Raw genomic sequence first — 27,265 nt, forward strand, 5'->3', positions numbered from 1 at the left:
CTATTTGTTTCATGATAACACGTGCTCTTCGAGTAGACAGAATAAATAACCGATACAAGTTATCGCTTTTTTTGTTACATCGTTTATTGGATCATGAAATAATGTTGGCCTAATTTCAACAACAATTTTCGAACTCGTCGCTACCAAATCGTTCAACAGTATGAAGGAGTGACACCCGTGATTTCTTTCTGTGGGTCTTCTCAGGGACCACGTTTGCAAGACCGAACCGCAATTGAAGAAAAATTCGAAACTCCCAGCAGGCAGCTTGATATACTTCGCCGGACCTGCCTATCCGTTGAGAAACGTAGCCTTAAATGCATTGATGGGCATCAATTTCAACATTTACAGAAACCGTTTTCGAATTCCGTTAGCACGTAAAACTTAAAAATTAAAATTTTGTTAGCTACCCTAAGCGGTTGCATTGATTCGAAAATAATTATATAAATCAAATCTCAAAGGAATTTATTATAAATTGTCGTTATTTGCATACTTTAATAAATATGCCAATATTATTTGATTAATTATATAAATTAGTTCACACTAAATAAATTACTAGCTTTTAGCTGCGGCTTAGCTCGCATAGAAGGCACTAAATAAGAGAAAGAGATCATTACAATGGAAATGACTCCATATGATTGAAAGCAAAAGTTATACTTTCTTACTTAAAAATTAAGTTTTTAAGAGCTCTTCTGGTTCACCAGATAATTGAAGTGAAACTTTACCGCAAGAACAGCACATTCTAACAGTTTCATCTCTCCATTTGAAAGCATTACAATAGTGACATTATATATTGAGCCAATAACAATCAAAAGATGATTATTTAATGCCTAAGGATTAGTCAGTATTTGATAGTACTAGGTTTCAATATGATCCTTCAATAACAATCAAAGAATGATTGCGATATTAAATTGAAGGATTATATCGAAACCTAGTACCATTAAATACCGACTAATCGTTAAGCATGAAATTTCGACGACGCGTGATCTGAATTTCTACATTATGAATTATTCTTGTCTGCTATTGTTCTGGCGTTTCTATCTCTCTTCTAGCTGCCTGCAGCGTAGCTTGTCTTGTCTAGAACAGAGTAAGAATGAAAACCAAAGAGTAAGATATAAAATAATGAATAGCATGTAATCAGAAAAATGACACCTACCACAAAAGTTCAAATAGTTCTATAATGCATATAAAATAACAATAAATAAAGAAAAATTCCTGAAACTATAGTCAATTGCATTGGATATTGACGTGACAGTCGGTATTACAGTATTCAGGTCTAGAACTTCATTACTGGAATGCTAGATGGCGTTGAAGAAGTTATATTTTGAGATTTTTTGACAAATAATCGTGTTATATTTCGAAAAAAATAATTTTTTTTATAAAAAGTATCCTATGTTATTTCTAATACCTCCAAGAATATGTGTACAAAGTTTTATGATGATGGGTTAAGTAGTTTTCGCGTGAAAGCGTAACAAACAAACTTACATTCACATTTATAATATTAGGTAAGGATCTTATATTATTCTAAAGTTTTTCCTCTTATTAATTTTGCTGAAACTAATTTCGAACCATGTATGTAACGAGTGTATTGAATATATATTTTAAAGTAGACTTACGTTCAAATTGAGGATGAAAAACATGAAATAAAATATAATTTAAATTTCCGGATATTGTTCACAAAGATAGTTAATATTATCTAACCCCAATATCCACCTAAAACCGAATTGAGGATAATTCTATTTCCTCGACAACCTTCATAACCTTCATAAGTTTGGATTAATTCCAAGAAGCACTTCAATTTCCTTTATCTGGACGAAGCTCATTGCACACTTAAGAGAAATTGTTGCACCAAGAATAAAAGAAAGTAAATTGACTGCAGTCGCTACAGTTATTGTTTCTGAGAATAGTTCATTGATAAAAGTTTAAAAATATACGATATTTATTAACAATAATACTTCAAAATATCAATCGTAGTGAGCACAAGTGAAAAGGCTGGTGAAAAAAGAAAACAATATCCTAAAATAAACATTGATCAATGACTTCAGTTCGATACTATTATTTGTTAATATTCAAGGATGGTCTGAGAAGTACCTGGCTCAAGAGAGAAAATACGAAAATTTTGAAAAAAAAAATATATTTATTTTTCTGCTTTTGGCTCCACACACTTTCCCAGCGACGTTCAATAGGTTAGATGAATCGCTGAATCTGGCGAATAGGGTGCATAAAGTAACAATGCAAACTTAAATTCATTAATTTGAGCCATGTGTGAGCTGGTGCATTGTCTTGATGAAACAACACTTTCTTCTTAGCCAATTGCGGCCGTTTTTGCTTTATTTCTTCTTTCAAACGTTGAAATAAATTTGCAAAATACTCGTCGTTGATATTTGTTCCATTTTCAAGATATTGAAAGGAAATTATCCCACGGGTATCCAAATATTTGTTGTTTTGATCGTTCTTTTGTTTCGGGTGTGAAGTGATGAACCAACGTTTCATCCCTGCTTATGAAAACATGGCTTTATTTTTGTAAAACATTGTCAAACCCTCGATGGAAATATCTCAACCACGCTGTTTTTGTTGCATTTCGAGCGGCATCCATCTTGCGCACAGCTTTCTCATGGTCAAATTACCAAGCCATACCTACTATGTCAACTAGCTCGCACACGTTGAGTCGACGATCATCCAGTACCGATTTGCTGATTTTATTTAGCATTTTTGGGGTCGTCAACTCATTTGGTCAACCACTGCGATGCTGGTCTTCGAAAATCGTACGGCCTCGTTTGAACTCTGCTCCCCAATATTTTACTATTGATAACGGAGGACCACTCTCAACCAGAGTAGGATCCAGTTCGACTTTTATATTGATTCAGTTAAGGCATTCCAAATAATAATATTGTATCACATAACGATGATCAATTTTTTCCAAGCTTACAAATTCACTGGAAACGTTCACTATTGATGGCTTCCAAACAAATACTAAACAACGTGACGTCTTCAAACTTGAAATATATACTGTATGAATTGTGTACTTTCTAATACATTAACTGCCGCCATCTTTAGGTCAGGATACTTCTGGGACTATCCTCATAAGCAGATTCAGTACCTAAAAAGCTCTTATGAAAAATAAATATGGAAATATCAATTTATGTATGTAAAAATGCAATGAAATTCATAGTTCCGAATTTTCTTCTCGACATCAATTATGTGATAGACGGTTACAGTCGTCAATTCCCTCTTTCCCAGCCATACTCGAGTACTAGATCAGTCGCTCTGTATCAATCAATTAAATATTCAATATTTCAATTATTCAATATCCAAATGTTTCATATATAAAAATGTTATATTGTACAAAAGTTAAAGAAATTAATCAACCTTATCACGTAAATGAGAATTTTATTGTTATTTTCTCAATGTCGTGAACTGTACTTTTTCTATGGATGTATTGTTTGAACTTTTTTGTGTGCGAAACGAGGTTCAAAATTAAGATGCATATCAGTTACTTATTCTACTCACTCATATTTCGATTATAAGTGTAATTAGTAGTTATATAATAATTATTATATTCAAGCTCCAGTGTCGCTGGAAGCCGAATCAATTCTGCAGCACTTTTCAAAATTCTGTCAGTTTCAAAGTAATCGATATCTGATTCAACAACAATTCACCTTGTCTTGCATTCTTTTACCCGTAAAGTTCCTACACAATTGACCTAACTCAGAAAAATAATCAATCTCTCGCAAAATCTGTTTCTTATTATCAAACCCCTCTGCCAAGCAAGCTCCAGGAATTAATGTTTCGCTATCGTGTTATAGCATGTGGTTGGTTTCATGCAGAATTCTAGCTCTACTGCTCAGTAGCAAAACCCCTATGCCATCAAGTTCGAATTTCTGAGATGTTCCCTGTTTCTAAGTAGTGGAAAAAGTTCAGACAAGAATGTGAAAAACCAACTGATAATCGAAAATTATTCGTTAAGTCAATATTTTATTAGATGCTGACTGTAGTAGAGTTTATTGCCAGTCGAAGGTGAGTCTTCCCCATCTCCAGATATTAATGGTGCATTGGTCGTTGGTGCTGATCAATAAGGTGATTATAGTGACCATTTTAAGTGGTTTATCTTCGAAATTTAGTCGAAAGCTTCATTTTTCAAGTCTATTGTGAATAATCGTTCTAGTTCCAGTCGTCGAGTTATTTCAACTCAATTAGTTCACTATTATATAACATCAGTTTCCATCACAGGCGATCTGTGTCAGTCACAACAATACTTAAGGATTATCCACGACGCATCATACGAAAGTTTTAGATATTAGTTCATCAATAAACGAAATCATTCTCAAAATCACTGATTCAATTCGCGTTTGAATTTGTTCATTGAATATTCTAAGTATGTTATTAACTGATAGGCTAGAGTAGTATTTGAAACTTTTCAGTGTGAGTGGATTTTAGTTGAATGTTAATGAGGAAAGTTGAGTAACAAATGCAGAAATGTCACAAGTTTTGAAATTACTTCCCCCACAAAACTAGAGGAGATAATAGAATTGAGTTTCATACCTGGAATAGATGTTTTATAAAATTCATTATTTTCAAGAAAATTTCGATTTTTGTTTATTTAGTAAGAATAAGTTTCACTTTCTTTGACTAGTTATTAACAAATTAAACTGAAATAATGAAAGTAGATGATATGGTTACTGAAAAACGATCGCTTAAAGAGAGATAAACACTAAAAACTAAAATTCCATATCCAAATTCTCAGTCCCGACTTCGAAATTCACAAATCAATTATTACAATTTTCTACATGCATCAATTCCAAGTCGCCTGAGGAAGAAATAGTTTTCTTGGATCAATATAATGTGTTCACAAATTTTTTCGAAAGTTCGCTGATATGATTTTTATTAACATTGAAGACAATAGAAAATCCACGGTGAATATAGACGACGATATTACCGAGAGAAGGAATAAGGGAATTAAAACTGAATTTTTAATACGCTGATTGTCACCATGAGCCCATTACTGCTTTTCCTCAATCATTGGCTTGCAAACATTTATAGGAGCTGATACTGTGAAAAATAGGTGAAAAAAAATTATTACATAACTGGAAATTGCGTGGATATATATATTGATTAATAAATATGATGCATTAATATTTCAAATCCAATTTCAAAATTTCATTATGAGAGGAATTAATTGTCGAAAATTAGCCCACTAAATGGACAGGGCAGTCAGTTCTGTTCGGGTATAATAGAAGAGTTTAAAGTTTGGAGAATGCGTCAGTTCTCTAAAATCTATTGATATTCGTTTTTCACATGTTTTTGTATATACAGCGAATAAATTCACCCAATCGTTAGAAAAAGGTCAAGAAAATAAGAAAACTAATCCACTATAACGGTTTTTGAACTAATTATTGAAATATATTTTTCAGCCTTATCTTCATCATCATCTACTATTTGATTTATTGTCGAAGACAAGCTTTATCAAGATTTACGACAAAAAGTTCATTGCAGTAAATGATGGTTTCTCAATTCACTTCATTTTAAATATTAAATTGAAAACAGTCTTAGAAGAATTTATAACTTTTAGGAAAAACTCACTTTTCTATTCACGTCACCATACTGACAATAGGATTGTAAGCTGAGTTTACGAATCATTAGTCTTCCAAAGATATTTTACATTTGGAAGTTATTTATTTGACAAAAAACCTTCAAAAAATATGTGAAATTGAAGTAGATTCACTATTATATACTAGCATACATCTAAAATAGAACATATACTCGTAGATATCAAGTTAATTAATTTATACAATCTTATAAAAGTTTCACCAATTTTTTGAATGAATCAAATGTTCTTATCAGAAGCGAGAAATCAAGGAGATAAATGAACAAGCAGACAGTTAGACAAGTTAATTGAGTTAAAAAGAGTGTGGTAAGACATGATGAAAACATGAGGATAGAAGACTTAACGAACAATATAGAATAATTTAATGAAAAATATAAGTTACAATAAACAGAGGACATTTGGAAGAATGTTTACCCTGTACAGAGCGAAACAATCTAAATGAATATTGAAATGGTCTCTATGAATTGAATTGAGCTATCGGGCGTAATTACATACAGTATAAAATTAAGATCAATTTTGGTTAAACAAAAAGTCACTGCATTATTGTTTCATTCTATATTAGAATATTACTACTAGTTTAATATCAAGATGCTTATTCCAATTATTCCGGATATTTCAGAATAAGAAATTGTATGTGAAAAAACTAATTTTACACTTATTCAAATGCAATTGGTTGATTCAATCCATATTGATTGATTTATTCGTTGGTATCACTAGGATTTAGATGATATGAACAATACTCTATTATATCGATTTCATCATGTTTTTCATCGTATCCATAAATAAAGATTACAGTATTATTATACAAACAGATTTGTTGGAAATTATTACTTCAACTGTAGCAATCAACGTAATTCGTAAATTTATGTAACAATGTGTTTGTTAATAATCAGCGAATTCGTTTGATTTCCTTACATTTTGCTCGCATGGCTACTTCCTCGTTTATTTGCGTATATTGGTTCATATTGAGTAGTTTTCAACTTAGTTATATATGCATTGGTCTATGTTATTACATCAGGTAATCGATTGGAGGAATGTTATATTCATTTGGTCCCAAGGGAATATCTTTGTAATTTGATAAGATCATGAAAAATTGCTATTAATAACAACGTTCTTTGGTAATTCATAAAAAAGTATTATATCCACTAACTAGCTATAATTTTTCTAAGGCGACAGACACTATACGAGTATGGTTCCAGAAGTCTTTGACCCAGTAATGAAATCATAGAAATTCTGAAAAAAAAAAAATATATTTATTTCTCAACGTAATCTTCATTTACCGCCATTCACTTCCCCCAGCGATGTTCAAGTTCTATACCCTTATGTAATGAGAATCGTCAAGCTCAATCTTTGACCACTGAGCCATTTTTTTCAAGTCTGGGAACAGAAAATGATGCGATGGGCCAAATCTGGTGAAAGAGGCGTATGAGGTAGCACTTCAAACTCCAATTTATTAAGTTTGGCCACTGCAATACCAGATGGGTGAGCTGATGCATTGATGAAACACTTTCTTCTTAGTCAAATACTGTTTTTGCTTGATTCTTGGCTAAAACGTTGAAATTAGTTTGTATATTACTCGCCGTAGGAAGTCTTTCCTTTTTCAAGTTAATCAATGAAAATTATCTATCCAATTACCCGATGGAAACGTCTTCACCACGCTGTTTCTGTTCCATTGTGAGCAAACGCAGCACACATCTTGCGCACAACTTTCTCATGTCCAAATTTTTAGTTAATCTGCGATGTTCCGCACTTTTTGAAATGCCTAATATGCCTGTCGACTGTATTCAGTCGACCACTGCATTGCTGGTTTTCGCAGGTCGTACGGCCTGGTTTAAATTATGCCACCCAATATTTTACTACTGATGACGAAGGAACAGTCTCACCTACAGTAGAATAGCTTTCATATAGGTTGGGCTAATGTCTTTTAATAAATGTATTGTATCATATATCGATGATCAATTTTTTCCATGTTTACAAATTAACTGAAAACGTTCACTATTTAAGACTGTCAAACAAATACTAAGTACGTGGCACCTTCCAACTTCAAACATATGCTATATAGATTGTATGCTTTCTAATTCAGTGGTATTTTCAAGTAACTACTGCCATCTCTAGGTCAGGTCAGGTACTGGGACCATCCTGGTATTTCAAAATAGTTTTATCCAAAAAACTAAGATTGCACATATGGTGTATTATGTTTATCAATAACAAATAACAAAAAACATGTTTAATTATGTATGAACTTCGATTTCGATACTTATGATGCCATTCAAAAATCGTCAATGGGTTACCAATAGTTCAACTTCGTATGTCAAAATTGTAATTTTCACATTGTCCGTTGATTTTCCCCGTGACTCACTGTTAGCTATTTCTAAAGTTTAGTTGTAAACGACGATGCCAACAGCATCTCATCTTGCCACTTAACAAACTTGAAATGAAATTGATTTATGTGGTCATTCAATTCTGAAATACATTAGAACCTTCGAAGTTTGCAACTGCACACTTCAAAGGCAAGTTTAAATTATTATCAGTTGAATTATCACATGGATGTTGGAGAGATTTCATATTACAGGTATGCATAATGACTCAAAAATATTGAGAAAATTTGTTGTCATAATGAAAAATAAATTTAATAATCTTTTTCATCCTATATTGTAAACAACACATTTTGACACTGTTTTAAAGAACCTAAAAGTACCAAAAAAGTATCGGTTGTCCTTGTTAATAATGCACTTTGAATTAACTTACCACACATAGGAAATACTTATAATTTTGTATACCATTAATATAAAACTATCACAGAATTATAACAATTGAGTCATATCAAGTGATGAAGATGATAGATATTGATAGTATAATTATTAGTACTTAGAACATTGTTGTGTTTTGTGAATCATATATTGGTTGACAAATTGCAGTACTACGATTCTAGGGGAACACCTCTCGCAGATTTTAAGTCATATCTTAGCAACATAAGTTAGTTTGTAAAGGTTAATCTAACGGTATCTTCTAGAAATTCAATAAAAGTTGGACGGCTCAAGGCTCAGTACTAGGCCCTATATTGATTCTTCTGTCCATTAACGACCTTGCCTATCTATACATCAGCGGTGAAATATATCTCGTTGCAGACGATAAATCATCGTACGATTCTTATCTTGTGTACCGCAACGTTTCTAAAACTAAAGTCTTGTCATATAAAAATATTGAAATTATTGTCTCTTCGTACCATAATTATATTTGGATTTGTAAGCACGTTTTTCCTATTTCTCCTACAACCACGTTCAGAAATTAGTTGCAGGCTAAATAATTTACTATTTGAAACAATGCACAATCATTTACCAATTGAAATCAAATCTAAAATATCTTTTCCCTCATTCCATTTGAAAGTATATTAATTGGAAAGTATTATCAAACGCTGGTTTGATAATAATATTGATTTTCAATACAGTTTTTCATATATTTTAGGATTGTCGTAAATCTAATTTTCTTACCTGGTTTATTAAATTTGTTCTATTTTGACAATGTGACATGTATATTACCTATAAAAATGTCGGCAATGTACATTTTAGAAAGTATTATCTTATTAATTATATTTTAGTGTGTATATATTATATTCAAATTTTATTTTGTGTTTTCATTTAGTTGTTTGTTGTGTTTGTTTTGTAGTTATACACAAGCTTATATACACGAAAAATTGTTTACAATGTTTTAGCAATGAAGCTAATTTAGAGAAATGTTTTTTCGTTTTCTGTTAATTTATGTGAAATTTTTTGACTCTCTATTTCTGTTCTGTTACTTGTAGTACGGGAAATTTCTGGCTCCGTTATATGGTATGAAATGTTATTTGCAAACTAGCTGGGGTTCTCTTCCTAGTTCCTCTGCCGATAATTCTATATCCATTTGGCTGTTATACAAATCAATAATTCCAATTTCTGTCAATTTTTTATACCAAACTGTCAACTTAAGGTTGTTGATGAAATGACAACGGTTATAATGCTATCTAAACCAGTAAAAGCTATCCAGAACTTCAAGAAAAGAATGTCGAATCAATGAATATAAATCAAAGCCTACAAGATGTGATAACATTTACTTGTGTTAAACTTTATTGCCGGTAAAATCGTTCTCGACTTGTAAATAAAACTTACATTCCCTGTAGTATAACCAATTTTTATACCTATTTTCGTAAATCGAAATACATAATTGGTGATCACAACAAACAAATGCCGATATAATAGTAAATTATATTTCTATATTCCAATAAATCCACGTATCTTTAAAAACAGTATTTTGTTGGTATTATATATTGCATGGAAACGTTCTCAATTTCCTGTTAGGAGAGATTAATTACATCACATGGTTATTTGTAGTTTATTTTACAGGTATTTGCTTTCAAAAGGTGGTAAACAGACCGTTGCTCTTTACAACTATTTCCATTAGTATTATAATTAATTTGAGATTGAAAATATACACTGCAGGCATATCTTCAATATTTGTTATTATGCCAAATATATTTCTAGAATTCTAATGATTGTTGACTTTATATAAAACAAATCATGACGACATTCCTATTATCTGACATACACATACCCATAAAAGAGATGGAAAAAAAGATCATTAGTAAGTATACTTCAATTGCGAGTATACGTATCAATTGCTCCGAGTAATAAATTTGTAAAATCAAAACTCACTTCGCTGAAGTTAACAGTGATACTGCAATTGATAAGAAATTTGAACAAGAATGCGAGCTTCAACGCCTTCAAGGAGTCACGACAGATTTATAGGATTAAGTGCAATGTCGTGTTTGGTTGACTTTTGGAATGAAATACAAATTTGGGGTTGAGGAGCTGTAGAAGTGAATGTGATCTAAATACCAAATAAGAAATAAAGAGAAATAATACCAAATGGTACAAAGATTGTCCCAATCCAGCAAACCAAATCAAACACTTGGATAGCTTTTGCAAAACAATATTTTTCAGAAATATATGCAACTATAAATGTATTAAGTTCAACTTGGAGAGGAATTATCGCAAATAGAAGATTACCATCTTATCAAATAGTTAAGCAACTGTTAGAACTTTGAGCTACAATGTCATAAGATCCAAGCTGATTTGGGAATGTTGGACTTGTGAAATGCATCAAGAAAAAAGAAGTTAAGTTCAGGTATTTTCCAAGTACTTCTGAGGAATATGCTATAGAGCAATGTAGAGTTTGAGGCAGAAAAATATTATTATTACCACAAATGGTCGACTGACTATCAATTTATGTGAGAACATTTTGTTAATAGTTATAGGATATTCAAAGCACACCTGAAGATTATCAAATCTCCAACCATATTCTCTAAAGGGCTAGGAGACTACGGAATCATAAAAAATTATACCAAGGAGCATATCGAATAGAAGATAACGATGTTTTGGCTAGTGTCATCCGATGTTTCCAGCTTCTGGAATTGTAATAATAGATTACTCCCAGTGCCACAGCAAAGGGGTCACGATAGGATCTATATACACACTATTCCAAGTTATTTCTTCTGGAATCTGTTCTCAATAAATAAAAAACAAGTTACTAAATTTCCATTCAATTCATTTGAATATTGTACAAAAATATAATATGTCACCGAATAATCTCACAATCAATGTGTCGTATTTGAGATTTTTCTGCTGTTGTTTATAAATCACTTTTGAATTGGTACAGTTATTTTGAATATTTTTTAATGAAATTTAGAACTTTCATTCAGTATACTATGAGCTGATTACTATTTATTCTGTACTTCATAACCATGTAAATAATTCACCGAAAGATATTTATTTATTTTTTCAGGGAACTACGCTGTTTACGTAACACAATACACATGAATCTGATGTTATCGTACATACTCACGTACTGCATGTGGATTGTTACTCTAATATCGGTAAGTGACATTTTCACTATTCCACACAGTAATTATTCTTCCATACTAGGTAAATTACAAACAAAAAATGTGTTATTTCAATAGTTGCTTCAACAGAAAGTATAGAGAAGAGAGAATCGATTCACTCCAATTAAAATCGGTTGATGAAGTCATCAGTAAATGGATCAGATTGCCGACTAGCGTAGTAGACTCAGTTGTTTGTGTGAAATACAATATATAAAATTCTTATTTAGCTAATCAATCTGGAAACATTTTCAAAAATCATCGTAACGATTTGTCTTAGCAGAAAAACAATTGGATCGAGCAGGTTAATAAATTGTAGTTATGAATGGTTTTCTCTTGGTTTTGGAAAATACGATTCCCGCTAGAAATATTTTACAACAAAGTATATCTAACAAAAACTGGAGCAGTATCGTTTCCGAAAGATAGGCTTAATATACAAGACCAAAGGAATCAGGTTTTTCACACAAAAGTTTCATCAATATTCTATTATCACCCTTCAATTACCAAACTTAGAATATGATATTTGGCTTAAAATTTAGTCGTGTTGTCGACTTTTAAATGGTTAATGGTTAATAATTGTTCCAATTATTTTTTCTGCAATTTCAAATGCTCTATTTCCAACTTATAAAGTATTTCAGATATTTCCAAGCCAGTTTTGTCAAAATATCATAAATTGACCGTTCGTTGATTGGAAGAAAATGACGAGCACTTCAAGAAATATATCAATCAACAACTTTGCATTTTTCATGTCTTTACGTTGACTTTAGATATACTATAAGACCAGGAACCAGCAGTAAAGTAAAAAACTTTTGTTATTCAACGCCGATTTTCATGAAACTTCATGTTCAAGCTCTACTTACCTCTTTATTCCAAATCTACCCTGTGCCAAACCGGGCTTTTTATATTTTAGAGGTGTCGTAAGAAATAGTTAAGAATTTAAAAATCCTCAATTGTAGCATCTATTTCAGTAAAATAGAGTTTAAATGTATTATTCGTGAATCTTTTGACATTCTCAAACACGTTTATGATCAATTAGATTCCTAAAACTACTCCAAATCATCCCCTAATCGTGTGAAAGAATGATCTCAATGATTCTTTTATAATTGAAAATTATTAAAAAAAGTTTTTATATTGTTGAGAATATTTCATCAGTATTTTTAAGAAGTGTTGCTTTTTAAATATTTCAACCCTTATGAAACCCACTTTCAATGACCAAAAATTTCAAAATTGCAGTTGAAATTTTTTTCAGAAATAATAAACCTAACCTAACCTAACCTAAAAATATTTTTGAAATTAAATAATTTTTCATTTCGAAAATATAATATGAAAAAAAAAGCAGTTGGTTCTTCGACAATAACTCGCTCAATTTTCAAGAGAGAAACTTTTATAAAAAAAGTATTTTTTGTAAGGGATTTCAAGTACTCAAACGTCATATTGATTGAAGCTTTTTTCAAAGCCCGGTTTTGAAAAGGGTGCAGCTCAAAGGGGTTGCATAAGCCACATTTGGTAAGTGAATGCAAACTTTGAACTAATGTATATCATTCAATTTTTATAATACATGATTTTAAAAAAGCTCAAAGTGATTGGTAAAAAAACCCTAGAACTAATATCTGAAACTTTTTCTCATAGCATGAATAGTTTTTGGTTTATTAAAGACGAATTCATTATTTTTCAAGATTACGGAAATAGAATGTTCAATTTGATCAATTATTTTTTCTAAAACAATAATACATAAATAAAGTTACTTACAAGTTGATTACGATTAATTTCAATTAGGGTGGTAATGGCGAGAGTATAATTATTACATTTAAAAAAAAAAGGGAATAGAAGAAACCTTATTTATGTTATAAATAAGTCAACTTTTTTTGCGAAAGAATTTTGACAGTGCTCATTTTAAAGATCCTTTAAAAAAGATCTCTCGCATTTTTTTCCGAATGTTTCTATCAATTTCAAGTTATTTGAGGTTAAATGTTTTCAATTAAGGGGTTCCCAAAAAATAACCATCCTTCAATGAGCAATAACTCCGTTATTATTAAATTTACAGAGGTCCTTAGAAATCTAATCTCTTTGTTTTTTCAGCTACATTTTTGTTTTCAATTATTTTGCTGAAAAATGGAAACTTTTTAAGTTATTATATACTATATATATATACTATATACTATATACACTATATATACTCTTATATACTATATAAGAGAAAAACATTGTACAATAAAAGTTATTTAGAATTAGTCAATCTATCGAACTACGAGATTATTTTGATGAAATAAATTTTCATCTCCAAGAAGTGGCTTTCGCCCCCGGGCAAAAGCACCGTTCGGCACAGGGTAGATTTTAAAGAAGGTTGTAAATACTACTTTAATACGAATTTTCAAGGAAATCGACCTCGATTATCAAAATTCCGCGAGAAATCGGCTGGTACCTGGCCTATATAGCTGATATGTTCCACAATTAACTCTAACATAAATCAGCGTTTATAGTCAATAGTCAACCTTAGTGATTGATATTTTATCTTCGTTTCTACTATTCGTTGTTGTAAGAATACATTATTTTCATTCTTGGTAGAAATTCAAACTAAATCAAAACGACTAGAATTTTATTCATTACGTTGGAGCTCTTTAGAAATCTCATTCATATTCCATGAATCAAGTCCCTTTTCCACTCATCATTCTCGTCTCTTGCTTAAATTTCACATCGAATTTATTTTGTCCAAGAGAAATATCTCCAGTTCTAGCCTGCCTTACTAGATTTCCTATTTTCTATACTTAATATTGTATTACAAAATATTTTTAATGATAATTCTAGGTCTAATTTCTTTATGTCTTAAGCTACTTTCGATGTCTTATAATTGATGAAAACCAACATTTAATAAAACAATCAGTAAAAAAGGGAACCATTGTTGAGAGAGTGTGAGAGATATTTGTATCGAAGTTAATAAAGAACAAAATACTCAACATATGTAAACGTGATTCAACAAAATAGTTTGCTGATAGAATTCAAAATTATACAAATCTTTGTTTTCCAATCATGCTTGTTTGTTTCAGTTGAATTTTGGAGGTAGCATTCTATGTATATTCATCGTAACATTACTTCACTATTTCCACATCACAACTTTCTTCTGGATGTTTGTTGAAGGTAAGAATAAAAACATTAAAAGGCATTGCTGACATTCTGTAAACATTTTTGTTAACATTATTATTTCTTATCTTATACTAATTAAATCTGACAAACACGATTCAACAAACTCAATAATCATTACACGGTTCATACAGAGTGGAACAGCCAGTGGAACACCAATTTCACATTTTACGACGTGGAAATGTCATACTTCTACAACTTCCAAATTTACAAATTTTGTAATATTGTGATTTCATTCTCTTAGCTTCCTTCTAATTGTAGAGTTTTTTTCTTATACCATTATCCAATGTGGAATCAAACAACATAGTAAAGTAGTTTTTGATAAACTATATTTTTCGTTTTGTGGTGCGTAATTAAATAAAGATGACGGTTTTGCGACGCGTGAACACGCGACGAATAATTGTCTATGCGCAAAATAGGGAAACTCCAAGTTGATTCCACAAACTTCCAACGACTATCCTTGCGACTTATTTATTGTCATCGCAAAGGCCAGACATACCGGAAATTGTAAACGTTTAAAAGCAAATGGTGAATCCTTTAGAATCATCGGTACAGGAGGGATCAAGACATTCTCATCTGTATTTTCCCTTTATGATTGTTGCCTCGATGACGTTATTCATTACACCACACATTCACAGCCAGTCTTGTTCTATTGTACAGTCGAAGTTGATTAATGTAACGCAGCATGATCTTGCTTTTAACTGCAAATTGTGAAGTGGTAATCTAGGTGATGAATTCAAATGGGAATAGTTGACTACGTCATCCTGGTTCATAATGGGTTGACTGATTTGAAGGATACCAACTGTCCCGACAATTCTGAATGGTCATATTGAGATCTTCGACATCTTCATTTCTCATTGCTAATATCGCTCGTTCACACGTTGAATAAGCTCTTTTTTTGAGTCCGTGATGTGACAGAAATCGGTGGGTAATGTGATGAATCCGGTCGAGGTGTCCACTGCGACTTTATTATATCCAATGACTAACAACTGCTTCGCAGATATATATGCAGTTTTCAAAGGATCACTGAACTAAAGAAACTTCGCGCGCACATATTAGTTGGTTGTCAAATGTCAAATATTATCGTTGCGTCCAGAAATTTTATTTGTGACAAAACATGAAGGAAAAACAAAACTATTGTTTCCAATTAATTTCGATCATTTTCATATTTATTCACCTTTTTAACCTTCTCTGAATTTCCACAAATATTTCAAGACCAAAATTAGCCAAATCGGTCCAGCCGTTCTAGAGTTTTAGCGTTATTTATGTGTACAAGAATACATGTTTCTCCTTACTGTATCTAAGTTACGTAGTATTTTTTAGCTTTAGTACATCTTTTGTTACTTCAGTCACATCAGTTTTCGACCACAAAATATGTAGACATAATTTTTGTTTATGCTAGATAATAGCAAAGGAAATTGCCTGATCGTCGAACTTACAGCCATCTAACATTTCGGTCAGTTTTTAATTATTTGTTAGAAAACAGTACTTTTCCCAGTCGAAGAACAGAACGTCATATAAATGAAGCGCAGGAAGATGATATTGACGCTACTATGAACGCTAAAATAAGAACTAGAGAACTAGTTAATAGCTAGTTAATCAAAAGTAAGTAGAGTCTTACAAAAAAATCATCGATATCCATATCATAATCGAATGGTTCAGCGAGTGTATCATGCAGATGGAACCCACGGGTTGGAATTTTGTATATGGATTCACAATCTGTACGATGATTTTCACTATTTACAGATGAAGCGCAATTTATGAGAGATATTATAAATAAAAATAGCCATGCTATTCGACAATGTAGTTACCAGCTGAGTTTATCGGTTAACGTGGATTGGTGTCTTAAATTACCAATCAATAGATCCTCACTTTTTTAGTGGTGCTTGACAACGTGAATGTTGTTATCCGAGGGATGAATTTGCAGCATGATGAACCATCCCGCACGTTTTACTGGCAATGAAAAAACATCTATACAATGTATAAGTCAACAGGTGGATAGAACAACATGAAGGTCCTATTTCATGGCCTTCACGTTCTCCTGATTCTCATATTTCAGGATGATTGAAGCATATAGTTTACACAGTGAATATTAATAATCAACAATAAACAAAAATGTGTAGAGTCTGCTAAGTTCCCTTTCAAGAATCTAATATAAATTATTTTTATTCCGTTGCAATTATTGTATTTTTTTACTTCTTATTTATACGTCTCAACTACATAATTTTAGTTATTGTTCTCAAATTATGGCTCGTTATTATTATTACTGTTTTTTGTTGTTTGGTGTTTGTTGTTATTGAATAGATATTGTATAAGGCAACAGGTGGAGAGGACGACGTGAAAATCCTATTTTGTGGCCTTCAAGCTCTTCTGATTTCAATCCCATATTTGTGGATGATTGAAGCAAATAGTTTACACAGTGAATATTGATAATTAACAAAAAACAAAAATGTGTAGAGGCTGCTAAGTTCCCTTTCAAGAATCTACTACAAATTATGTTTATTCTGTTGCAATTATTGTATTTTTTTCAGTTTTTATTTATACGTCTCAATTACATAATTTTATTTTGTTCTCAAATTTTGGCTCGTTATTATTATTACTGTTTTTTGTTATTTGGTGTTTGTTGTTATTGAAAATTAGAAACAGTTCATCATTGTAGTAAAAAACTCGAAATTCAATACATTTATCATTTGTTCGGTTATACCTCGAAAAAGTTATAACAAGATAATATAAACAGACTGTAAATTTCGATAATACGTATAAATTCCGTATTTGAATTCACTTAGACGACTTTACGAAATTGCGTTACGCTGTCACCTCTTATTAGTGACATCAAAGGCATGCATAGGTACATATTAGATTCTACTTTAAATATACCCACACGCAATTTATCAACCGAGACAGCTGTCGGCAATGATTACGGAATATATTAATTCTCTCATTATTGATTGAATCCAACATCTTTTAAACATATACCCATTCCTTGACTCAACCGTATTATTAAATAAATTGAAATTTCGCTACAGAATCTACTTAGAAATACATTTTAGTGAGTATAGAGTTGTATTAAGGTATCAAAAACTTATTTTAAATAGACTACATGACTGTTCTAAAATAATCAACTCCTCTTGCTGGCTAGCAAATACAGTACAATTTATCCTTTTTTGGTCGTAAATTTCCTCAAAAATTATTTTATATTCTCATCTCCTCCCTCACCAAAAAGCAACTGATCGACATAAATATTCAAGAAATGTATCAACTCAGTCACGGAATATCAATAACAAATCAGACGTTATAAATTTATTGTGCGGCAATTTTTGAATCAAAATTCGAATGAATAAACATTGAGTGGAAGTGATTGTAGGAACGGGATATAAAGAGTTGATGGATTAAATTAATTTACAAAACGGAGAATGAAGATAAATTAACTAGTGATTGTTCTAGAAATAATGGAAATTGAAACAATAGGGAATGTGATAAACATCATAAAATAAAACGAATAATGACATAACACAATAGGAAAAAAAATGTGGATACCTCTAAAAGATATTACATTTTTCTCGTTACTTTGTTTCGTTGTTAGTTTGTTTGTGAGTAAATTCACAATTTTAATATGGTATACTTTGACCCCTTTCAACTATAATGAATACTTATTTCAAATGAATGAATTTTTCTGTTATCAATAAACTATTTTTATAAATAAGCTCCCTCTCTCAATTAATTGAAATAAGATTAATTTTACTTAGATATCTTCCTTATCCACTAAATTTTCTTTTGACTCCTTAAAAACTATTTTATAGCGAACAATAACAGCATGCATTGAAGTTTTATGTATGACTGTCAAAAATGCAAAGAAGCAAATAATTCTGGAGTGCTTGTACAACCAATAATCATCCGTTCGAGGTGCTTTAGGAGACGTCAATAACAAAGCACGAAGATCATTTTTATATTACCTGATATTTCAATTTGCATAGTGGATAATTTCCTTGTAAACTGTAATTCTGTTTGTATTATGACAAGAATTATTCATCATCAAAGATTAACTGCCAATATCTCGTAAAAGAATATTCGAAAATCAATTTTTGTTTGGTGTTATTGCTTAGGTATATATGTTACAATGAGAATGGAGAATAGAAGGAAAAAACCATTATACAAATGAATGATTGAGTCTTACACACATTGTTAAAAACGGACACTGATTCCTTGATTTGAATAAAATCAATTTTGGAAATTTCAACTACATTTTCTAAGAAAATAAAAATCAAAATAATAATCTACAGAGAAATGAAATCCCTAATACAATTTTTGGGGAATTATATAGATTCACTTAACGTTAAAGTTGTAAACTGTATCTAATGCTTGTAGCATTCTCCTGAGGGAAATGGTGTAGAGGGCACTTCATAACATTCGCGATTGTAATTAGAAAAACGTAGAACATTCCATGTCCCAAGTCTGTTATAAGGTCTTTTTATGAGTACAAAGTCTGTAACCTACAAAAAAAACACAAATACCAAAACAATTCTTGAGAAATACTCGTCTATTATTATTTTGCTTTAGAATAATAGTATACAGGTGTCAATTCAAATTAATGAATCGTTGATATGAAATGGTAACCCTTTCACTATTATCTTTATAAAGTGTGTAAGTTTGAACTACCAAATAGAAACTTCCCCACTCTAATTGAGAAAAATTATAGTTATCAAAAACATCAGACTATTCAACAATATTCTAGATATGACTTAATTCATTTTGGATATTTCCAATGACGAAATTAATCTATTCTCATTTCTCATTCTTCCTTTCTCAATACATGGTTGGTTTGGACACTATCTGGGTATCTTGGTGGCAACTTAAGAGCTCCCAATCTTATCTATTTGCGTGGAAATATAGCTTGAGAGACCCTCGAACAGGACTCGCGAAAGGAATAGCTGCGAGATGTGTCTAATGACTCCTCGAGACATTAACATATACCGAGCTAAGAATAAATATTGAAGAATTAATTATTTTCGTAAGACTTCCAAATTTGGTACTCCGTTTATAGTTTTAGCAAAGAAGATTGGTCATTCATCACACCAGAGAAAGATATATTTATCTGGTAATACCATAATTAGTTCATGAAGTTGCAGTATCATCTTCCCATAATTCCTAAAGAATTGAAGTTGGAAATCATGAGATACCATATGATATATACGTCAGTATTTTCTAGAGTAGTACATCCACCACTTATTTGACAATTAGTTCCAACTCAAATGGATGTAACCAGAGTAGTCACTTTTTATTGGCCAAATGTGGCAGCTATTTCTTTAATTTGGCATCGAATCGGCCCAATAATTCGGAATTTTATTGCCATTTGACCTTTTTGTTCTTCTTTAGGTATTTGATGTAATCATAGCATGTGAATTCCAGAAAACTGTGGCCATGACCTTTCATTCAATTATACTATGTTTCGACTATTCCTCGATCTCTAATGTGTAGGTACCAGTAGATTCATATTTCGTCGACTATCACGAAACAATGCGCAGATTCCTTCAGCGTTCCCCCAATACAAGATTGTAGACTTTTGTTATGTTATCTTTTGGTGCATCTTGACATGGCTTATGAAATCACGATGAAATTTCTTAAGCGAATTTTCGATGGTCATTATTGAAGGAGAAGTATCAACATACATATCAACATAATATCCAGACGCTCTTTGCAAAAAATAAGATTGACTGACAGACATTGATATTTTGCAGCATAACTACGAATCCGATTCAGGGATAATTTGGATATTAGCTTTCCACGAGAATATACTACACAATTATGAATTGTTCTTGAAGTACGTTTTTTTATATATAATTAGGTACCAAAAAGTAATTTGTAGTAATTTCTACCACCGATATTATCAATAAACTTTCTAATACAACTAATGTCAGAAATATTAAAGCTCATAAAACAAAGTGCGTAAAGTGCGTTCTTTAAATTATGCTCATATTGCTTGCTAACTCTTCATTCTATAACAGAAATAATGAGTACGTCACTGATCTAAGAGTATATCATCGAAAACAATTAATTCCCGAGAGGCGGTTACCTCGTTGATTACAGAACCTCCCCATACACAATGTTTCTAACTAAGTGTTTGTATGCTACTTCGGATAACATTTCTATTTGTAGCATTTCTGTCTTCAAGATTTATTTTTTTATTGTCCAGCCCATACGAATGAGGAACTTGTAAAATATATTATAAGATCATGTGAAAATTATTTTTAATGAAAAAAAATGCTTTTTAAACAGCTAACGCACTTTGACTCTATCCAAAGTCATCGTTTTTATTCATGTTAAAGACCCGGTGTTTCATTAATAGGAAATGATCAAGATTTGTTTCTCTGATTTTGTTTCTAAGAATAGTAGGTGTGTTATCATTTTTATCGATTGTAGTTTTAAGAAAGCTAGCTACTGTTTGGTAGAACTCCCATAAAGAAGCACACCATTAGTTGCAATTTATCAGGATATTGTACATATGCAATAATATAGTGATCTACAGAACGTTTGTCCTTCCACCACTTTTTATATATACCGTGTGTGCCATCATTAGAAAGAAATTTAGATCGAGCACTCAGGCATGATGGATGTCAATTATTTTTTGGATATTGTGTTTAGTTTCCTTCTATGAAGGGATCTGCACTTTAAATTGATCAATTGTTTCGTAAAAATAACTTTGTCTGAATACTACATCCAAATTCTATTATTTTGATGTAATATTGAAAATAATGTGCTGGGGAAATTTAACGGAATCTATTGACGATATTGAAAAATGTAAAATTTATCATAATTTTATTTCTCTTCTTTAGGAAAAAGATAAGCGTGTTCAATAATTCGCTAAAAATCTAATTCTTATACTTCTGAATATCGTGCTGGACTATATTTTGTGGCCCATTCTTCATATTTCAGTATACAAAGATTTCATACAATCATTGGATAATAAATATTAAATAACAAATTGACTTGGATAACAATTGTTGGTTTCCAAATATTCAATGAAATGTTTTGCATTATTTTGTCGTATTCACTGGATGATAATGTCCAATTTATGTCAATTTCCCTAAAGAATCCAATTCCATTACTTTTATAGAGCATTGATGCGAAATAAAGTACTGGCTTTAGTCAAACGATTTAAAATTTCAATTTTAACCGAGTGAACATAATTAGTAATTAATGCTGGTGTTTTTCCAGGTCTCTACCTTTATATTCTGGTCGTGGAAACGCTCACTAGGGAGAATTTCAAATTGAGAGTATACGCCTTTATAGGATGGGGTGAGTTTTGCTTAAAGTTCGAAGATTAAAGTTCTGTTTAAGAAATTAGATCTTTTAGAATGGTACCTACTGATAAATAGAGTTTTCAAGAAGTAATAACTAGAAATAAATTAAGTTTCAAATTTCCCACAGTTGAAAAGAAATTTTTTCCTCATGAGTTTTAGTAGGTGTTCCCTTTTATACATAAATATACAATGGTATACATTGAATCGTTCAAATTAAGCTCTTTTGGTTTGAAGGAGAGTAGCTCAAATTATATCACTACCAACTACAAGTTATTACATTTACATTTATCTGTCCCTATCATATACTCATTTTATATACTCTACAATCTGATCTTTCCAGCTACTGTACAGTTTACCTGGAAATATTTCCTCTTTATATTTCATTATGAAATCTTGTTCATCCCTTATCCGTTACCATAATACTTTTAATATTCATTATATGCTTCATAGCACGTTTGAATCCACTCTCTTATCTTATTTATTGTGTAATTATTGTATCCAAGTACTCAAAGATATCGAATATTTTAATTAATTTGTCTTTACATGCTCTTGATGCTAAACATACTTTTATTAAACTGTCTTCTGTTGTTTATTCTTGATAAAATTCTCCTATTACTTTAGAAAGTATCTCCAAAATTCGGTTTACTATTGATATATTTGAATCATTAGCATATGATATCGTCAAATATAATTCTATACATATTAAAAGTCCTTATTATGCCATCTACTTCCATGAAGAACAATGCCGCTGAGAGCAATTATTTGTTCTTACTTATCCCAGGGTATCATCAATTTCCATTCCAAGTATTATTTTTTCTGTATACGTCCAAAACATTTTTTTTTATAATTCAAAATTACTCCGTTTTGTCTCTAGTACCTCAATGAGATTTTACATATTGTTTTTTGGTTTCGGTAATTTTTAGTTCTTATGCATATTCTATTCTTTTTTGTAAAATTAACACCATGAATCTTATTCAGATGGATAATCACACGATTGAATATTGGTGCTTGCTGAATGACCAGCTGTTTCTGTTCCAAGGTTATTTATTTAAAAAACTAGAAGAAACAATATTTGTATAGTTGTTCAAATACATTAATTTTATTTTATATTTAGCTGCTTCATGGGTTGTATTATCTTTCTAGTTCCATTTAAATCTTTCAATTACAATGTTATTGTTTGGGTTTTCTATGTTATTCTCGTCTATGTTTAATATTGATGCTATTCGTATTATCTATTCCACCTCTTTCAACTGGTTTGAAGGTTTTCACCATAACGATTGTTTTTTTGCAGTTGCTAGTCGCTGTTCTATTGTTTACTATCACTATCATTGGATACTCCATTTCTTGTTTCCTGTAAATATCTAAAAATATGCAGATAGCTGCAAATTCGCATTTTAATTATTCCTGTTGATTTCATTATTCCCTGGAATTCTTTGTCCACAATCATGACTCCGTCAATGGATACAATTTTCAAACATTTATTTTATTAATTGTGATGAATGGAAACCTTTTTTATGGATCATAAAATCTCCCTATTCAATTCATTTTATTTAAGTTAAATTTAGTAATAAAAACCTCAACTGTTTTCGCCACATTAGTTTTAACGTCTTTTTTATGTGATACGAAAAAAATTAGAGTAATTGTGGGCTTCGCGTTTAATATTATAAATCTATTACACAATTCACTTATAACAAGAATTTTCCAAATACTTCATTTTACATTTGGATGTATTGGTAAAAATTCCTTGTACCAATTTCTTCGATTTCCAATTACGTAGCCTCATTCCATTGCCAATCTTTCCCTTCAGCTGTTTCTTTTCCATTTTTCTATGTTGTTTCTACGTTCTTATTCCTGTTCCACTTGATTGTTTCGCCAACAGATCTTTCCTCCGAATTGTCTTCTACTAACACCAAGATGCATAATACAAGAGCTGGTCTGAAAGTAGCTAGACTGTTTTTTTCCTGCGGACATGTAGACAAGAGGCAATCTGCTTGCATACGGTTGGAGAAGATTGGAAACACCAGAAAAATCGTCAGTCAGCTCACTGCTGTTAAAGAGAGCAGATCACTTTTACTGTTAATGCTTGTCTAAACGCCACGTTACGTTTCATCATGAAGCGATTACTGGAGGCAATGAGATTCATGATATGAATACGTAGACCTACGGTTATGCTGTCATGGCTAGAGTGGTTGTTTTTAGTGGCAGTATCGAGAAGGTAGGGAAAGAGTGGAAGACGAAGACCGCTTTGGACTCCCTGTTATCATAAAGATCAACGAAAATGTGTCGCCAGTGAAAAATTTATTAGTATTAGTAGGATGAATATCAGAGTTATTGCTGATGAATTGAGCATTCCTCAAACACAAGTTTTTGAGATCAGATAGAAAACTTAGCTATGAGGAAAGTTATCTTTCAGGATCTTCTTGGTTATACCAGACTTTTTCTAGTCCCAAGAATAAAATAGACGCTCGGGAGAGGAGGTCCAATAGACCGAGGCGCAGGAGCCGAACAACATTCCGGTTCAAACGTTTCTGGAGGAGTACGTAAACTGAAAACTTGTTGGCAGGAATGTATAGTTGCGGGAGAGTGCTATGTGTAAAATTCTAATGGTTTTTACTGTTTGAATCCTACTTTCAGAACAGACACGATATATAGATGTCGTTATTGTTTCAGAATTTTTTTTTGGTAAGTTGATAGTTTTGATTTTAATTTCTCTTCATCATTTCGGTTTTATATCTGTTGATAGAAGGATCGTAGCTGAGATAATATAAGCATCATAAGTTGAATTAGTAATTTCTTGGGCAATTGATTCCTAATTAATTGAATAATATCAATTAAAAGAACTGGCCTTTCTTGGACTCAATAAAAAGCAATTGTTTCTGTTCTCAATAATATTTTAGTGTTAAATATACTTTTCCAATGAATTTTTCGATTCTAGCGCCATTTATAGATTTAGTAACTCTGCACCAATATACATTTGTCTAATTGTCAATTAACTCTAACAATTCATTCAAACCCATCTAAAAATATCTATTATATTTTTTCCAGGAATGCCGATGATTTTTGTACTGATATGGGCTTCGGTCAAATCTGTTATTCCTGCTAATGATGACCTCGCGAATACTGTAAGTATACATATGAATTTTTGCATATAGACTGTCGCTAATCGAGTCGGAGAAAATCGATTGTTCATATCGCTGCCTTGCTTAGTTCCTCCAAAACTGCCTTTATATCAGTTTCTAGCGTTATAATTCATGGCGTTTTTTGTTTATCGTGGATAACGTTATTACTATAGTTCACTAACACAACTGAACCTACAGAGCTGCGTCCAAAGTTCGCTAAGTACTGACATACTATAAGGAATTTCGAAATTGATTCGTTAGCTTCAAACTCTATCCTTATCATGCAGCAGCTATCTCTTTAACGTCCCAATAGACCTCCAATTAATAGTTATCTCTGCATTAACTAAGAAATACGAGAAACAAATGTCCTCTATTCTTATTTTGTGCTCGCAGAACTGGATTTTCAAAACAAATATTAGGATTTTACTGTAAAGACTGACTGCTAGTATTCTAAGTTTCCAAGGTCGATTTTTGACATCCCACACCTAATTTTATTATTTGTTCTCCTCTTCGAAACATATATCAAATAGGAGAACGTGCAGATTACTTTAATTACTTTTAATTGTCTTTTTTTTAAATTGAATAATATGTAGTTATCAGCTTATTCGCAATTCTCAACTTTACATTATCACACAACACAGGGCATCCGTAAAATAAAAAAATATATTAGAGAAGGTCAATGAAAACAACAAACAGATCAAAACCCAATTGGGGTTTACCAAACTATCTCCAATACTAACAGGAATTTGACAAGGTGACAGTCTGAGCCAAACTAGTAAGTTTCTGGAGGATACTAAATGGGACGAAGATCAATAAAAATATTGTTCTATACCGACGACGCCAGGAAGACCTGCAGCGTTTGCAATATCAGTTCCAAGCAATAGTGGAAAACCTTAATATGTAGGTATCTGTAGAGAAAATAGAATCAATGATAATAGTAAAAGAACCTATAAGATGTAAACTAGTTGTGAACAACAACTCCATTCTCCACTATAACCAATGTACATACTTAGCAGTCAAGATCACATGCGACAGAAAGTTACAATAAGAGATCCGAACCTAAGTAAATAAAGACTCAAGAATTTCTGGCTACCTGGGGGACCTCATATGGAAAACCCAATATAAGTCCATCGATAGTAAAGTCGAGAGGACACAAAATCACGAACATGCAGCGATGAAAACATTGAGAACTTTTGAAGGAGTGAGCCAAATAGATCAAATAAGGAGCAAAACTATAAAAGAAGATCTGAGAATTCAGGTCATAGTACTAATCACGAGATCGAGATTATGTCCATAGAATGATGGGATATCGATGGGCTAAATGTGCAAAGGTTGAAAAACATACTTTAAGGAGACTCCCGGCCAACTTCCCAGTAAATGACTCGAAAGCTGGATATCTACTTCTCATGAGGCTGAATGGTGGAAGCAACAAGACTGAGTCTCAAGAAAATAAAAAGAAAAAGAAAAAAACATTATCTGCATAACAAAACGTTTTTTGTTCGAAAATATGATCACTTCCTAATATAAGTATAAACCGTTTTTTTATGAGTGAATTCATTTATTTAATTGCTGATAATGTTATATAGTTTCGAAAAGTTCATGGAATGAAATATTCATATCAAGTATAGACTAGTATTGAAAGGTTTATCATTTTAATTGCCAAAGTAAATACAGATGAGGTTAATTTTGACGTAGTGCGCGCTGATTGGTTAGCACTCCAAGGCGTTGACCGTATTAAGTTAAGTTGAAAATACTCTTTATATAACCAATTATATCTAAAAATGGTGAAAAAATTCAATTTTCATTACTTCAAAAGACGTCTATGCGATCGTGAGAGAGTACGATTCATAAATCTATCAATATTAACCCAAAACTGAATCGACTGTATGGGTCTCTCAAGACGAGCAAATCCAACAAAAGTTGTTCTCGCACGAAGTACTTCGAAGTAAATGGTCGGAATAACTAGACATCTCATCATTGTTTCATTAAAGCAACGTGCAACGGTAAATTCTGCATAATACACCATCTTTCATTTGCCAGAAGTGTTCGAAAAAAATCAGAGGAACCAATCGAAGAAGACGAATCATTTTCCACCATGACAATACCAGCTCTCGCCACATCAGTTCAAACGGTTTTTGAACAGTCAAAACATCAAATTGATAGGTCTTTTGCCATACAGTCCTTTCTTGGTACTCTA

General features: G+C 31.6%; 1 protein-coding gene across 5 annotated transcripts in view; it reads left to right on the forward strand.

Moving 5' to 3' along the window:
• Nucleotides 1–27,265, forward strand: part of LOC130442977 (diuretic hormone receptor-like) — a 216,880-nt gene that overhangs the window by 149,100 nt on the left and 40,515 nt on the right. For all 5 annotated transcript variants that reach the window (XM_056777419.1, XM_056777427.1, XM_056777403.1 and 2 more), the window contains exons 4-7: nt 11,420–11,510; nt 14,558–14,648; nt 21,864–21,944; nt 24,995–25,071. In XM_056777419.1, the coding sequence (XP_056633397.1) occupies nt 11,420–11,510; nt 14,558–14,648; nt 21,864–21,944; nt 24,995–25,071 (340 nt within the window). The remainder of the gene's footprint in view (nt 1–11,419; nt 11,511–14,557; nt 14,649–21,863; nt 21,945–24,994; nt 25,072–27,265) is intronic.

This window comes from Diorhabda sublineata, chromosome 1, assembly GCF_026230105.1.
Source record: "Diorhabda sublineata isolate icDioSubl1.1 chromosome 1, icDioSubl1.1, whole genome shotgun sequence".
In the NCBI taxonomy this organism is placed as follows: Eukaryota; Metazoa; Arthropoda; class Insecta; order Coleoptera; family Chrysomelidae; genus Diorhabda; species Diorhabda sublineata.